Source organism: Pyrus communis, chromosome 3 (assembly GCF_963583255.1).
Source record: "Pyrus communis chromosome 3, drPyrComm1.1, whole genome shotgun sequence".
Taxonomy (NCBI): domain Eukaryota; kingdom Viridiplantae; phylum Streptophyta; class Magnoliopsida; order Rosales; family Rosaceae; genus Pyrus; species Pyrus communis.
In genome coordinates, this window is record NC_084805.1 from 18,182,629 (window position 1) to 18,199,870 (window position 17,242).

At 37.9% G+C, this 17,242-nt stretch overlaps 4 protein-coding genes across 4 annotated transcripts; 3 read left to right on the top strand and 1 right to left on the bottom strand.

The window, feature by feature from the left end:
• Positions 1–2,011: 2,011 nt before the first annotated feature.
• Positions 2,012–4,393, top strand: LOC137728341 (chloroplast envelope quinone oxidoreductase homolog). Its single transcript, XM_068467153.1, has 3 exons — positions 2,012–2,077; positions 3,013–3,222; positions 3,323–4,393. Exons 1-3 carry the CDS (start codon positions 2,012–2,014, stop codon positions 4,010–4,012), a joined length of 966 nt encoding a protein of 321 aa, XP_068323254.1. The 3' UTR covers positions 4,013–4,393.
• A 670-nt stretch (positions 4,394–5,063) lies between these two features.
• On the top strand, positions 5,064–6,895 carry LOC137729044 (chloroplast envelope quinone oxidoreductase homolog). The gene is made up of 4 exons (XM_068467864.1): positions 5,064–5,216; positions 5,444–5,585; positions 5,875–5,966; positions 6,062–6,895. Exons 1-4 carry the CDS (start codon positions 5,151–5,153, stop codon positions 6,749–6,751), a joined length of 990 nt encoding a protein of 329 aa, XP_068323965.1. The 5' UTR covers positions 5,064–5,150; the 3' UTR covers positions 6,752–6,895.
• A 70-nt stretch (positions 6,896–6,965) lies between these two features.
• On the bottom strand, positions 6,966–9,699 carry LOC137729042 (chloroplast envelope quinone oxidoreductase homolog). The gene is made up of 4 exons (XM_068467863.1): positions 9,463–9,699; positions 8,986–9,127; positions 8,456–8,547; positions 6,966–8,002 (listed from the first exon to the last, which is right to left on the bottom strand). The coding sequence occupies exons 1-4, from the start codon at positions 9,526–9,528 to the stop codon at positions 7,313–7,315; spliced, it is 990 nt and encodes a 329-aa protein (XP_068323964.1). The 5' UTR covers positions 9,529–9,699; the 3' UTR covers positions 6,966–7,312.
• A 4,369-nt stretch (positions 9,700–14,068) lies between these two features.
• On the top strand, positions 14,069–17,168 carry LOC137729420 (pentatricopeptide repeat-containing protein At3g07290, mitochondrial). The gene has a single exon (XM_068468366.1). It carries the CDS (start codon positions 14,253–14,255, stop codon positions 16,956–16,958), a length of 2,706 nt encoding a protein of 901 aa, XP_068324467.1. The 5' UTR covers positions 14,069–14,252; the 3' UTR covers positions 16,959–17,168.
• Positions 17,169–17,242: the final 74 nt, after the last annotated feature.

The following is a 17,242-nucleotide window of genomic DNA, read 5'->3' on the forward strand; positions in this document are numbered from 1 at the left end:
ACCATAAGTGTGGGAACACACTTATAAAGTGGATCTTCAAAAGAGGAATGGGCGATGTGGGACTAAAGATCCCACAAGTTTCACAAGTTCCAACAAGAACTTGATGTGTTTCAATTGCTTATATCTTAAGCAATACAAGTCAAGACGTCTAATGCACACGACACGTCGACATAGTGACTTGTTCTGCTCCTGACAATTACGGGAGGGGGGAAGACCGACAAATACAAGAAACCACTAAATCGTGCGTAGACAGCCACTGCAATTTCGAATCGATGACACAAAAATTGTGAATGAAGACTTACGATTATTGTGTCATTGAGATGAAACATCACAGTATACCTATATATGAAAGTTGATTTCCCACAAGAATGAGAAAATTTTTGCACATAGAGTATGGACAACCATATGCAGTAACTCTCAAACAAGATGTGGACCCACATGGTGGGACGTTCATGCAAAAGGCCCATTTTTGTATGCAGAAGACATTTTTTGAATCACGTTGTACTACGTGCAACTTACACATTTTAAATGTATTTATATGCCTGAATTGACAAAAGGAATGTCAAATATTTGAAGTAAATGAATAATCTTAGATCATGCTAGAAAAAAAGCCCTCACAAACCAATCAAAGTAGCTAAATTCACATAATAAAATTGGTATTTCAATTTTCATCTACATTCTATTGAATTTACATTAAGAATAGAGAAAATAATATTTAATAAACAACTGATTAAATCACATTATCGCTAACTCATTGTGAGGCTAATCTCACCCCTTCCCCCTTAGTGTAGATAATATCGTTTGTTCAAAAAAAAAAAAAAAATATATATATATATATATATCATTTGACAACTAATTTAATCACATTATTATGCGTCTGCGAAAGACCTTTTTTTATAATCGGCATTATACGCCTTTTAAGATGTTTTGAACGTGTTTAAAAATAGAGAAAATAGTATTTAATTAACAATTAATTGAATCACATAATTACTAGCCTATTGTGAGGTACTCTTAAAAAAATAAAAATAAAATAAAAATTGTACAAAAAGAATTAATTATTAAAAAAATATTGTTAAAATGACAAAAATACCCCTCCATTATTTGGGTTGCTTTTGAAATTTTTTGTTTTGGGAGCATTTTTGTCCAAAAATTTTTGGTGAAACTTTAACCTCAAAAGGGGTTGTTGACTTTATATATAAAGAAGATTAAGTAATTCGTTTGGTTTAAATTAAAATTAATTAAAGAATTAATAAAGATAATTTTTTAATTACTTTCCACCAAGTGTTGAAGCATGTCCCTCTTAATAGCTCACCCGATTTTAGTGAGTCGCATGCTTTGTGTATGATTTGTCCACAATGCATGCCACGTAAGTCGTTGTATCTCCAGACCTTGAGTGCAAGGGTGAATGCTAAGTTTTATCTAATCGAGTTACAAGCACCTTACCCTTAGCCATTAAATTTAAATTTAGACCCGACCGCCTTCTGGATTTACATAAGTCAATTGGGTTGAAGTTGCGGGATCCAAAGGAGCAGGGCCGGGCAACTTGGTGGAGAAATTTTTAGTTGTAAAGGGAATACGGATGGTACACCACGTATTTTTATATAAGTAGTGAAAAATTTAAATTTTTAAGTTACCTCGTGTGATGGTCACATTGAAAAATCTCTCAACTTTGTGGTTAGATTTTGCTTGGTGATCAAGGCAAAGCTTCAACTGAAAAATACATTCTTGCTGATTAAGTAAAAGTTCAGAACGCGATTGCTTTATTATATTCTATATGTTTTCTTCGGTTCAACAAAGTCAGGCTGAAAGAAGCTTTCACGCAATATATTTATCTCCGGAACAAGTCTGTCGAACCATATTGACTAAAACAAGTTGCTCCAATACAACAGCTTTCGAACCGCTATAAATGAGGCTGAATTAGTATAATTGTTGCAGCAAAACCAAAAACAAAAACAAAAGGGCAACAGAAAAGTATAGATTTCTCAAACTCTGTCTCGGAAGTTTGGCAGGCATGGCAGCAAAGCTTATGCATGCGGTTCAGTACGAAAGCTATGGCGGAGGACCTTCTGGTTTAAAGGTTTGTTTTGAACTTTTAATTATTCATCAGCTCCTTTTTCTTTGTATGTTTTGAACTTTTAATACAGCCATAAAACATGGGTTTAAGGATTTGAGGATTCGTACTGTTTCGTGCTGTGAATATGTACTTGTTTTGTTGAGACCTTGATCTATCCAAGCGATATTCTAATTCTATCTAAATTAGTCTGAAGCTACCGTTATAAATTGTTATATTTATACTGTGTTTGTTGCAGCATGTGGAGATTCCAATCCCCACTCTTAAGTAAGGCGAGGTTTTGGTGAAGCTCGAAGCAGCTAGTCTAAATCCAAGTGATTTCAAAATTCAGAAAGGCCTCGCGCGGCCGCTTTTTCCACGAAAACTGCCTCACACCCCTGGTAATGCCCTTTTGCCTGTGGATTATTTGGCATTTGTAAACGGAAAGTATGGCACAATAGCACATACTCTGATCTTAATCGTCATCTTAAAGTGGACTTTCCCATTATTTTGCTCTTAAAGAGTTACTGAGGGATTACCGTCCACGAACATGGTTGCAAACCGGCAGCTGCTTGTACGTACCTCAAATCTATGCTAACTACAAAAATGAATAAAAGTTCTATGCTTATTCCGTGGCCATTTCAGAAACTAAAGTCACACATAATAATTAATTTTGGAATCTAAAATTACAAGTCGCTATATATTAGTAGGAACTCTGCTTTTACAATGACAAACTGAAGACTTGAGCCTTTTAACACCCTCCGAATTCATCATTATGTTCTTCAGTTAGCCTTGTATCTTGTTCTCTTAAATATATGGAGAAGAATAAAGTATTTATGAAAACTGTGATTGTTCTGAAAAATTCTGAAATTAACCCGAAAATCTTTACTTACCAATTCATATGTGGAAGCATTTGTGGTGAGAATACCAAGGACGATGGATCAGTTGGTGTTTGAAACAAAACATCTTTCCCTAGGTTGAAGTATTATGAGTTGTTTCATGATTTATGCATATTCGATGCCTTCAAGTCTTCGGCAGTAGTTGATGTGTTAACTTTGGATGGTTCATATGAGGGGACAGTTACCGATGTGGCTGGAGAGATTGTAGAAGTTGGACAAGACGTCCAAAAGTCCAAAGTAGGTGACAAAGTTGTGGCAATACTCCCATATGGTGTAAGTATTTTGAAGATGCCGAGTTTCACTTACAAAATTCATGTGTTCATTACCAAATGACTCGCTTCAATTATGTTGTTGTCACGTTACAAATCGATAGGATGGAGGTGGATTGGCTGAGTATGCTGCAGTAAGTGAGACCTCGACAGCGCTGAGGCCGCCTGAAGTTTCAGCGGCTGAAGGTTCAGGCCTACCAATGGCTGGCCTCACAGCTCTCCAGGCTCTAACCGAAGCCGCAGGTATCAAGTTGGATGGAACTGGTCAACATAAGAACGTACTCATCACCGGTGCCTCTGGTGGAGTTGGTCTCTACGCAGTCCAGCTAGCAAAGCTCGGAAACACTCATGTAACAGCTACTTGTGGAACAAGAAACATTGAATTGGTAAAGAGCTTAGGGGCAGACGAGGTCCTTGACTACAACACACCTGATGGGGCAGCCCTAAGGAGCCCATCAGATCGGAAATATGATTTCGTAATCCACAGCGCATCGTCAGAAATTCCTTGGTCGATTTTCAAGCCAAATTTGAGCGAAAGAGGGCTGGTTATAGACCTTACTCCGGGTGCAAGTTCATTGTTCACTTTTGTTCTGAAGATCACTTTCTCCAAGAAGAAGATGGTGCCGCTGATGATAAATGCAAAGGCTGAGAACCTGGATTGTCTTGTGAAGTTGGTGAAGGAAGGAAAGCTCAAGACGGTGATCGACTCGAAGCATCCTCTGAGCAAGGCTGAAGATGCTTGGGCTAAGAGACTCAATAGCCAATGCACAGGGAAGATCATTGTGGAGCCTTAAGTGAACAGATTTTGTTGGGACTAAATGTAGGAAAGATATCCCTCCGGATTTCTTCCTCCAAAACCCACGGATCAAATGATCCAGACCTTTAAAATTTGATCCAACGGTAAAAAATTATTATAACTTTTAAAATTTTTTACTAACTTCTATGTTTTTAGCCGTTGGATTAAATTTTAAGGGTCTGGATCATTTGATCTGCGGATTTTAGAGGAAGAAATCCGGAGAGGATGTCTTTCCTAATTGTACTCATTTGCTGATGTTACAAGCAAAGCATGAGAGAAAAGATGGTTGCTTTATTATATGTGCGTCATCTTGTTTTATGTGAGATTAGGAATTATTATATGTGTGTGATCGTGTTTTATGTGTGATTAAGAATTATTCTATGGGTGTGATCTTGTTTTATGTGTGATTAAGAATACAAATAACTTTTGCTTTTAAATTACAGTAATCATAGAATAACAATCCACTATGAATAATAGATGATTTTTAAAAACAAATATTGTTAGTCATGGTTGATTTTTTTTTTTTTTTTTTAACAAACAATATCATCTACATTACGGAGAGGGAATGGATTTTGTCTCACAATGGACTAGTAATTATGTGGTTCAAATTTGCATTTGGTAGGAATTAAACTTAAGATCTCTCACTTACAAATAAAGAGAAATACGACTAGCCCGTTGTATTAAGTGAGTGGCTATCATAGTTGACTATTAAAGCAAGGCAAACCAATTACTTTAAATTTTTGTTGAAGCATATGTCCCGCATCCGAAACCTAATGAAGTTCTTTAACACGAAATAATTTCATTACTAACTGATCGGGGTTTTTCGTGATATAACTTTGCACTTAATGAATTACAAAGGTGGTTCGACCAAAAAAAGAATTAAAAAGGTGGATTGTTTCTGAAACTTTAACAAGTTTTGGTTTATCGTATTGGACAGAATCCATGTATTCTTGTTTTTGTATTTATTACAAATAAGTATAAAAAAAAACAGGTAATGAAGTGAAGAAAACAATGTGAACGTCCTCAGTCTGTCATTTATATCCATAAAACTCAAAAAACTCAATTCCAGAAATCTGCACTCTCTCCCTCTCTCTCTCTCTCTCTCTCTCTCTCTCTCTGCGTGTGCATGATCAGCCATGGCGGCGAAGCTTATGCATGCGGTTCAGTACGACAGCTATGGCGGAGGAGCAGCTGGTTTGAAGGTGATTTCTGATGGCTCAAAAAAAAGTTAGAAAGTTCTAAGCTTTAGCATGAGAATAATCGAGTTTCTATGCCATCAGTGTTTAATTTGATTTTCATGGTAATTTATTTATAATTAGTAGTTAATCATGTAACAAGTTACAAGTACAACCTGCTAGGAAACTGTTTAAAGATTGAGTTGAAGTGGTGATTCGTAATCGAACACAAATGAGTTTTATGTTTGGTACAGCATGTTGAGGTTCCGATTCCCGCCCCGAAGAAGAATGAGGTTTTGCTGAAATTGGAAGCAGCTAGTCTCAATCCAGTTGATTGGAAAATTCAGAAAGGCGAGCTGCGGCCTCTTTTCCCCAGAAAATTCCCTCAAATACCTGGTAATTAAGTTTTTCATGTTATTTGAGATCTTATTGTACTTGTTTAACATTTGTAAATAAAATTTATGCTGAACACCAAATATAATCTCTCATTTGTGCTCGATTCTTACATGGAACGCATTTCGGGCGTTGTGTGGGTAGACGGATTTGTAGGATTCTGCAACAAAATTATGTTGAAAGATGAGTTGTCTTGGGATGTCTTTGAGCTTTAGGCTGCTATCTATAGAGCAAAATCTTTAATCTAACCTGTTATTTATTCTCTTCTATCTCTCGCGTCATGCATGACCAGTAACTGATGTGGCCGGAGAGGTTGTAGAAGTTGGACAAGGTGCCAAAAAGTTCAAAGTCGGAGACAGAGTTGTTGTACTGCTCAGCCATTTCGTAAGTGCTCGATCGACTTATTCCCCTTTTCTTTTCTTTAAGAGCTACTTGTTTATGCCTAGGATCCTCACATTTAAAGTTCGTATGTTTGACAGAGTGGTGGAGGACTGGCTGAGTTTGCTGTAAGTAATCAGAGATTAATGGTTGCTAGGCCACCTGAAGTTTCAGCCGCCCAAGGCGCATGCTTACCTGTTGCTGGCCTCACGGCTCACCAAGCACTCACTCAATGTGCAGGGATCAAGCTTGACGGAACAGGTCAAAATAAGAACATATTGATTACTGCTGCCTCTGGAGGCGTGGGACATTATGCAGTCCAACTAGCAAAGCTCGGAAATAATCACGTTACAGCCACATGTGGAGCGCGTAATGTCGAATTGGTCAAGAGCTTAGGGGCAGATGAGGTTCTTGACTACAAGACGGAGGATGGGGCAGCTCTAAAGAGCCCGTCTGGACGAAAATATGATTTCGTAATCAACTGTGCAAAAGGCATTCCTTGGTCAACTTTTGAGCCTAGTTTGAGTGCAAAAGGGAAGGTTATAGACATTGCTCCGACTACGAGTTCTTTCACTACTTTTGTCGTGAAGAAACTCACCTTCTCAAAGAAGCAGCTGGTGCCACTGCTCATGATTCCCAAGGGTGCGAACCTGGAGTGTCTTGTTAGCTTCGTGAAGGAAAAGAAACTCAAGGCAGTGATCGACTCGACGCATTCTCTGAGCAAGGCTGAAGATGCTTGGGTTAAGAGTATCGAGGGCCATGCTACAGGGAAGATCATTTTGGAGCTTTAAGTAGACAAAATATATTCGGACATTGTGCACTTGATGCACTTTTTTGGGGACTGTAAATTAAAGTTCAAGTTCTGTCGAGTTAACTAGATAGCTCGAGTTGAAATGAACTTACTATTGACCATAAATTGAGACAACCAAGAATCATAATCGAGTACATCGCAAAATCAGGTCTAGAGCTATCACTTTTAGGCATTACATCAAACACCAAAACAAGTACAAATACCGGCGTCCAACTGAAACCAGAGCTCTAAAACCCTACACATAAACATTTCAGCAGATTGCACAAACCCATTCTTGCATAAAGCATTAAGTATAGTCTTATCGTCAATAACACCAAGAACAAACCCATCATTACCATCTTTCTATACACCAAGAATGACAAAAAACCCGACCAACCAAGCTAAACACATCAAGCAACTACTATAACCATGGAGGCAGTGAGGATGACGACGATGAGGAATACATCATAGTGCTTTGGTGAATAAACACCATTGAAATAATACTCAAACTTCTCATATAACTACATAACACAGGCCAATTCAAAGCATAGCATGGCCAAAACTAAGGCTCCACAATTATCTTTCCAGTAGCATGGCCATCCATGCTTTTAGCCCAAGCGCCCTCTGCCTTGGCCAGGGGATACTTTGAGTCAATTATCGTCTTGAGCTTCCCTTCTTTCACCAACTTAACAAGATAATCAAGGTTATCGGCCTTGGGAGATAAGAGCAGTGGCACCAATTGCTTTTTGGAAAAGGTAAGTTTCTTCAATGCAAAGCTTGCCACAGAACTGAGGGTGGGAGTAATATCTATTACCTTACCGTTCGCACTCAAATTAGGCTCAAAAGTTGACCAAGGAATGCCTGTTGCACAGTGGATCACAGCATCATATTTTCGACCGGATGGACTCTTAAGAGCTGCACCTTCTGGGGTCTTATAGTCAATAACCTCATCAGCCCCTAGGCTCTTGACCAGTTCAATGTTGCGGGCACCACAAGTGGCTGTAACATGAGTGTTTCCGAGTTTTGCTAGTTGAACCGCATAGAGTCCTACACCACCTGAAGCAGCTGTGATCAGAATGTTTGCTTGCTGACCACTTCCATCAAGCTTGATCCCTGCAGGTTGTACAAGGGCCTGGTGAGCTGTGAGACCAGCAACGGGTAATCCTACAGCAGTGGCTGCTGAAACTTCCGGTGGCCTTGCAACAGTCAAACTCTTCCTTGTCACGGCAAGTTCAGCTAGTCCACCTCCATTCTATGATTCATCATCAAAGAATATAATCAATCAAAATGGACATGGTATGTATCAATGAAAGACACATTACATATTTAGGTGATACATTCTGTCACCGGGTTTGCATATTAAACACATCAAGAGTCATTCCTACCTGCAATGTTCAGTCTCACGCCAACTGGAAAGACACTAGGGAAAGGGGCATACAAAATCGATGAGGGGTTAACGAGGGCTTACAAATACAACAATTCAGATTGGAACAAATGGATATTACTTTTTAAATTGGTTAATAATTATTCAGAGATCATTATGAAATTAATAGCTATAAGTTAAGTTATATATGGGAGCTTAATACCCTTTTTTCTGAATTATGTTATCCTTTCAGCTAAATTGTACTTCGCCAACAACAAATACTAAATACAAAGAATTTCAAGTGAAAACTGAGAAATTGAGCTGATATATAAGGGCACTTACACGAGGGTTAACCATTGCAACAACTTTGTCACCAGCTTTGAAATTTTTTACTCCAGGGCCTACCTTTACAACCTCTCCTACCACATCGGTACCTGTTCCAGTTCCAGCAAGGAATATCTTCAGTTAACAAAACGACTTCTCAGAAAATGAGGTCCTGTGAAAACTTCTACATAAAGCATTTTATCTCATCTTAAAAGGTGCACCCCCACCCCCTTCCCTTTGAAAAACGTTGCTATCCGTTGCATATCTCATTACCCTCTGTCCCTCTCATCATGCTGGATATCAATGGTTTCATCTCTCCCAGGAAACAGAAAAAGGCCACTGCAAGAAGTTTATTAGACCAAATGAACAGGAAAATAGTGCATTCAAACGCAAAGTATCAACGTGTTTAAGCAAGTATCAAACATCCATCCTACTTTTTTCAAGAAGAAGATCAAATAATACACGGAATGTAGCATAAGTCAAGACACATAAACACGAAAAGGATCCCCTGAGTAGCAAAGTGCCTCAAGACAGCAAAACCAAATTACCCGGTATGTTCGGAAACCTGCTAGGCAAAAAAGGCCACAGCATGCCTTTCTGAACTTTCCAATCAAATGGGTTTAGACTGGCTGCCTCCACCTTCAGCAACACCTCATCTTTGCTCGGATTTGGAATCGGAACTTCAACATGCTGCAATTAAGGCCAATGTCATGACAAAATGCAATGTACCCACAAAATAAACCAACAACTTGGTTTACCATTAGCATATGCAAATGTTAATTTTCTCGATAACAAAACCTAGTGACGGAGTATATTTCCTGTCAGTATCTCTCTCATCGCGTGATTCAAGAATCTCTCAGATTCTCGTTTCCTTATAAAAACAATAAACGTGAGAAAGAAAACCAGTCACTATTTTTTTCCTCCCCAAAATTTCAATAAATCAATCAAGTACTCGCAATCGAAATGGGGTTGCAGTTCTTTTTCAAATTAGAAGACGATGAAGGTGGAAAATTGAAAAGAATAACCTTTAAGCCAGAAGGTCCTCCGCCATAGCTATCGTACTGAACCGCATGCATGATCTCATTGGCCATAGTCTCGCAGTTGCCACTGCAACCTTAAACGTTTCGAAGAGCAGACAGAAACTTGAAGCTCCTCCCAGATTTTATGAAGTACAGAGCTTATCCTTCAGTCGTTGGTGCATTATCTTTTTGTATCTTTGGCATAAAACAGTACAACACTGCCGGGCATCTGGGAACTCCGGAACACCTAAGAGCAAGTCCACCGTCCGTGATAGCCCGGTGGACCGGCTGCTTTTTCTATCCAATTGCCCTAGCTCCTTGCTTCAGCCCATGAGGACGATTGGGCTGATGGGGATCTTAAGTGAGAGGGTGGGCTCAAATCGCAGGCCCGAGTGCTTTAAGGCAAACTGATGCAAAGCTGATGTCAGCTATATCATAAAATTAATATAAAAAAATATAAAACAGCAATAAAAATTTAATAAACAAATGTAAAAAATTAATAAAAATTGTAAAAAATGAATAAAAAATTTTAAAAAATGAAAACAATTAATAAAAAATCAGGAAATTTTTTAAAAATTAAAAAAAAATTTAATTTTTCTATAAATATCTTATTATTATCTTCCACCTTACATCACAATTTTATATTTTCTCAAATACTTTGGGTTGTAATTTCTTATTTAATGAAACGCGGTACAACGAGACCAATTAAAAATCATATCTGAAATTTGAAATAAAATTATATTTTATTATATTATAAAATAAAAAATACTAATATTTTATTGAATATTGTCATGGATATTCAGTTTAGGGGTGGAGATGCAAAAAACAATTAATGTTCATTAAATGCTGCTACTATTCATTGGAGAGGATTCAATAGGCAGTTGCCCTGGGGGGGCCTTTCCCACACTGGAGCTGCTCTAATAGCTTTGGTATTGTAAAACACCGTCAGACATGTGAAATGACTAGTTAGCCCACATCTATCGTGGAACAAACTCAAACACGTTAATCAGTGTTTTGTCAACCTTGTATTATTGTTGACTTTTTATTTTGGGCCATTTATCCCCTAAAATATTATTTTGTCCCCTGAAACTTAATTTACACCACTTTACATTCTGGAACTCAATTTTTGCATCACTTTGCAATATATCGTTAGGTATGTCAATAAAATTGTTAAGTTCGCTTAGAGTATCTCCAACGGAGGACTCAAATTTATTTTGAGTCCAAATATAAGGCAAAACATCTTCAATGCGCATGGAACTTAAAACTCATATTTGGGTTGTGAGGCAAAGTGAGATCCCAAATTTGAGTTTCAAAGTGATATTTGAGTTGAAAGTGGAGCCCATTCAAATTAAAAAAGAAATTACTCAGCCAAGAACAATGAAATTTGAATTTTAAGTTCAATCATCTCCAATGCACATAACTAAATTGTTAAAACTCAAATATGAGTTTTGAGTTCAATTTTTCTTCTCCAATGGAAAGACTCAAAATGAGTCTTAAGATTTGAGTCTTTGCATTAGGGAAAAAAAAAATCAAAATACATAAATTTACCACTTTTTTGGGACCTAAATATGAAAATATAGGTGTAATATTTGAGTCTTTGCATTGGAACTTTGGCTTATTAAGATTGCAAGATAATATATAAATTAACATTTAAAGACATTAAAAATCTCCAACACAAAAAACATTAAAAATCAAATTAAACAAAAAAAGTAAATAAAGAAGTATTTGTCGATTTGTAAGGAGCTGTTAATTGTGTCCCTAATTTTAATTATAGCCAATTATCTCTTGAACTTTTATAATTGGTCAATTTCCTCCATAAACTTTAATTTTAACCGATTACCCCCTGAAATTTTACAATTGGCTAATTTCCCCCTTGCATTAGATTTTAGAAAATTTCATCCAATTTTCTATCCATCTTGGTCATGTGCACGAACACATGGCAAGGAAAAAAAAGGTAATTTTATCCTTAATGTGGACAACATATTTTTTTCCTTCTTCTTCTTCTCTTCAGCTAGTTCACTCTCGTACACTTTTTGTTTAAATTTTATCCCTAATGTGGACAACTATGAATCTTCTCCTTGGACCTTTTTTCCCCAGCAATATGTTAGGGTTGTGATGCCATTTCATTAGCCTTCTTTGTGACTTAATTCACATGACCATCTCAGTTCACCTATTTTAATTCAACGCCCAAGTTCAAATAAGAAAAGCAATTTCTCATCTCAACAAATTCATATTAGAAATTGGTCAATTATAAAAGCTCAGGGCTAAATAGATTCTAAAAGAGAGACTCTATACTTCCCTCTTCATCGCTACCGTGCAAATCCAATCTCATATCTAAACCTCTAGTACCCACGATTCCCTTTTTTCTGTCATTTATGCCACCCACCCCACAACCTTCTAAAAGAATCTACGTCTCCCTCCATCCTTTTTTTCTTTCATTAACCTTACTTGTTTTGCTGGTTGGCGTTGCTTCAAATTTTGGGCTTTGAAGGGATGCGGGGCTGGGGTGACTGAACATAGAAAGAGTTTGGGGTTTTTATTTTTGAGGTATTTGCCTATTTCCTCTCAAACTTATAAGGAGTTGTTAATTTTTCCCTTAACTTTAATTTTAACCGATTACTCTCTTAAACTTTTATAATTGGTCAATTTCTCATTGAACATTTATAATTTATCCCTAAGATTTAATTTTAGCCCCCCCTCTCCCCCCCCCCCCTTTTTTTCCCGGGGAACGTTTATAATTGGCTAGTTTCTAGTATGGATATGTTGAGATGAGTAATTACTTTTCTTATTTGAATTTGGACCTTGAATTGAAATATGTGAATCGAGATGGTCATGTGAATAAAAAGCTCTTTATAATTCTTTAGGGACCATTCAAGATAAAAAGCCTTTTATATTTCTTAGGTAGGATTGTATCTTTATTGTCAAAAAATAGTCATGTGACTAAAACCAAAATGAGGAGTTATGTCAATCCTAGATACCATTTTGGATAAAAAGCCTTTTATATTTTTTATGTTGGATTGTATGTTTATTGTTAGAGCTCGAGAAAGAAGAGTCACTCGGTTAGTCTGCATTCAGTTCCTACATCTAATAGGTCATCAATGAAGTAGGATTTTCTCTCCTCCAATTCCCTTTCTCTTTCCTCCCCTCTTCTCACACTTGTCACTTTGTCTCTTTCACTATAAATAAGTCAACATAAGATGTTGATGTGATTTAATCATGATTGTTTAATATATGAGGATAGAGTAGAAAAAAAGCGGGAAGAGAATCCTAAATCCGTCATCAACCTAAATAGAAAATAGGACGGTCAAATATAAACTAATACAATTTCAGAACTTTAAGGTATTATTTGTAATGTGAACAAAAATTGACTACACGACAATAATACCTAGCACTGGTTCGGTATGAGATACCAAACCGAAAATGGAATGCCAAATCCCAAACCGAAAATTTTCGGGACAAGAATCTGACGACCAATCCTGAACCGAAATTTAGGATTCCCGAAATCTTTTCGGTATTTCAGGATTTCCCAAAACCGAACTTGCATCAAAATCCACATCATCTAGATTGAAATTGAAATCATATGAACCTACATTAAAAACCTAAATTGAAATCAGAGAGTGACAGTGAATTGGTGGTTGAGAGAGAAAGAGAGAGATAGAGTGAAGAGATAGTCAGACAGACCTGCGTTCTCCTCTTAAGCTGAGCCCTCAATTCGAAACCCTAAGCCCCAATTTGAAACCCTAACCCTTAATTCGAAACCCCACACACACAGAGACTAGAGAGAATCGATTATGGGGGATGAAGCTGTGAGGTATAGTGGTGGCAGGAGTGAAGAGAGTTCGTCGAAGTCAGATTGTGAAAGAGTAGGTGGTTGCTAAGCTTTGAATTCAAGAAGGAGTGACAGAGAGACAGAGAGAGTTTGAGACTGAGTGAACTTAAGGCTTAAAGGTATGAGTCCTTCAAACAAAGCTAAACTCTTGGTGAGGATCGACGATGTTATCACCTGAGTTGCTGCCATTCCTGCAACGTGTTTTTCAGTGAGGGATGAGAAGTCGAGAGAGAGAGAGAGAGAGAGAGAGAGAGAGATTAGAGAGGTCAGTCAAAAGAGAGGTGAGTTACTTGTGTGATGTGGCCGGATTCGAAGACGGCAAATAAGGAAGAGGAGAGAGATTGAGAGAAATCAGGGAGGATGAGATAGCATGGTGAGTTGAGATCGAGAGAGAGTGACTGAGTGACAGTTTTATTTGGATTCAATGGTTGAGATTATGTCTCAACCAAATCCGACGACTGTTACAATTACAAAATATATTTAAAATTAAATAATATACATGTTTTATTTATTTATTTCGGTTCTGTTTAGGATTACCGAATGAATGAAAATGTGAGATTGATTCCCGTACCAAAATTTTTGAGATTTTCGGTTTGAGATTTTTTTGGTTCGATTTCGGGATTTTTTCAATTTGATTTAGAATTTTCGGTATCTTTTTCCACCCCTAATAATATCATAACATGATTGGAAACCACCATGGCCCGAGTTCAGTCTAGGACTCATATTTTACCAAGCCCATTAGAAAGAAAATTGTGCCCATTGCCCAAGGATCAAGATGTTCTTCTTCCCCAAGCTAAAGGGTTTTCAAAGGCAGAAATAAAAACAAAAACAAAAGAAAATCAAATTGTTTTATTTCAAAAATTAATCGAAGACAGCCCTCCAAAACATCCCTTCTTTTCAGTTTGCAAAATGCAAAATATTTGATTCTCATCTCTCTCACTCCTCACTTCTCACTCTCTCTCTCTGCATGTTGGTTCGCACATACAATGTCCGAAACGTCCTTCTGAGAGCTCCCTATTTGTTCGAACTTCCTCCGACGCTTTCCTCCGTCGCATACCAATCTTCCGGCAGCCGAGCAGCCCCAGAAAGCTCAGTTGACACGACTTCCCGCGTATCGTCTCTGATTCAGCAACCCAATTGGGAAAGGAGCAGTCTTCTCAAGTCTATGGTCTCCCACATGGCACCACAAGTAGCCGCCAAGGTTTTACAGCTCCATGGCGGCGACACCGAACTCGGGGTTCGCTTTTTCAAGTGGGTTTGTAAGCATTCTACTTATTGTTATGATTTGGATAGCAGAATCGCTCTGTTGAATTTGTTGGTTACTTGCGAAAGTTTATATGGGGTTGCTCAGAAAGCCATTGTTTTGTTAATCAAGGAGTTAAACAATAGTGAGCCAGAGATTACGAGGCTGATGGGGGCGTTTGAAAATATGCGAAAGGTTGGATTTTGGTTGAGTTATCCTTGTTATAGTAGCCTTTTGATGTCTTTAGCTAGGTTGGATTTGGGGTTTTTGACTTTTTTGGTGTATAAAAAGATGGTTAGTGATGGGTTTCTTCTTGGTGTTATTGACTACAGAAGTGTAATTAATGCTCTATGCAAAAATGGGTTTGTGCAATCTGCTGAAATGTTTGTGTGTAGGGTTTTAAAACTCGGGTTTCGGTTGGACACTCATATTTGTACTTCTTTGGTGTTGGGTAATTGTAGAGAGAGTCATCTCCAGGAGGCCTCCCGGGTGTTCGATATAATGTCTAAGAGTCATGGTTGTGAGCCTAATTCGGTGACGTACTCGATTTTGGTTCATGGTTACTGTGAAATTGATAAGCTTGATGAAGCTTTTCGTCTGAAAGAAGAGATGAGTGAGAAGGGCTGCCAGCCGAGTAGTCGTACGTTTACTGTACTCATCAAGGCTTTGTGTGACATTGGATCGACTGATAAGGCTTTAGGGTTACTTGATGAGATGGTTACAAAGGGTTGTAAACCGAATGTTTATACTTATACCATATTGATTGATAGATTATGCAGGGAAGGAAAGATTGAGGAGGCGAATGGAATGTTCAGAAAGATGCTTGCAGATGAGCTTTTTCCTGGCACAGTAACTTACAATGCACTGATAAATGGATATTGCAAAGAAGGACGCGTAATTTCTGCTTTTGAGCTCCTTGGTGTGATGGAGAAAAGACTATGTAAGCCTAACATTCGGACCTACAATGAGCTCATCGAAGGGCTATGCAAGGTTTATAAAACTTACAAAGCCATGTTTCTTTTGAAAAGAATAGTTGATAATGGTTTGTTACCAAATAGGGTTACCTACAATATTTTGATCGATGGGTTTTGCAAAGAAGGTCAACTTGGATTGGCTTTTGAAACGTTTAAGTCAATGAGCTCGTTCGGTATTGAACCAGATTGTTTTTCTTTCACGGCCTTGATTGATGGCCTCTGTAAGCAAGGGAGACCAGGGCATGCAAGCAGCATTTTAGGTTTAATGGTAAAGAAGGGAATTTCCCCTGATGAAGTAACTATGACAGCTCTTATTGACGGGTATTGCAAGAATGACGAAATTGGAAACGCATCGATGCTTTTTGAGAAGATGGTGGAGAAGAAGACATTGACAACACCACACACTTTCAATTCTTTTCTTGATGTCCTCAGCAAAGATGATAAGGTGCATGCGGCACAGGCAATGTTGGGGAAGATGCTGAAGTATGGATCAGTTCCATCTGTAGTGACTTATACAATATTAGTCGATGGGCTTTGCCAAACAGGTGATATTATGTGTACACTAAAAATGTTGGATTTGATGAGGCGAACTAGCCGCCCTCCAAATGTCTACACCTACACAGTCGTGATCAATGGTCTCTGCCTGAACGGAAGAGTGGAGGAAGCAGAAAAGCTTCTCTTTAGCATGTCTGATTTCGGTATACCTCCAAACCACGTTACATATACTGTATTAGTTAAAGGTCTTGTTAATGCTGGTAGGTTGGATCATGCCTTTGAGATTTTGAGTGTTATGGTTCAAAAAGGTTTTCAGCCAAACCCTCGAATCTATTCTGCGCTTCTTGCAGGTCTTGTTTTGTCAAACGAGGCCAAGGAAGATGCCAGTTCATTTATGTCTTCCACTTATGCTACACCATTACTTCCGAAGGACATTGACGACAATTGCATTTCTAGCTACGCTTTTAGAAATATGGATATTGAACATGCTTTCAGTCTTGAAGAAAAGGTCAGAAAATGTGGCTGCTCTACAATGGATTTGTACAACTTTGTTGTCATGGGATTATGCAGGGAAGCAAGGGTTGCAGAAGCAGATCATATCATTAACAATGTACTAAAATGCGGCGTGTTTCCTCAGAAGGCTGTTTGTGCACTCATCAACAGTTATTGCAATGAGCGCCGATATGATCATTGCCTCGATTTCATGACAACAATTCTGAATCAAGGGTTTGTTCCATCCATGTTATCATATTGTTCGGTGATTCAGGGACTTTACAGTGAAGGGAGGGCTGAACAAGGTGAAGAACTTTTCTCTGAACTATTAAGACACAATGATATCAAGGAAAAGTCCTCAGTTTTGCCATATTTGGAGATCCTAGTAAAGAAAGAGGAACCTGAGGATTGCCTTCACATTCTCAAACTAATTGAGCAAATGGGTTGCACAGAGAGGCCAATTATCTAACTCTCTTGGGTACAAGCGAGCTGGCTATGTCACGTGATGAGAAATATTAATAGGGTGATATACGATGGTTATGTATTAGAATCTCCATAAAAAAGAGACCAGATTTTCAATTGTTTTGTACAGTGGTGCTCTTTAGCCATGGATGAGAAATATATGAAATTAGTTTTCTTTATTAGCAAGGAAAGCAAAATTCAGTACTAACTTTGTAAAATTTCTGACCATCTTATATAAGATTTTGTTATTTTACAAACGATATGTAATCTATACTAAATTCTTTTAAACCG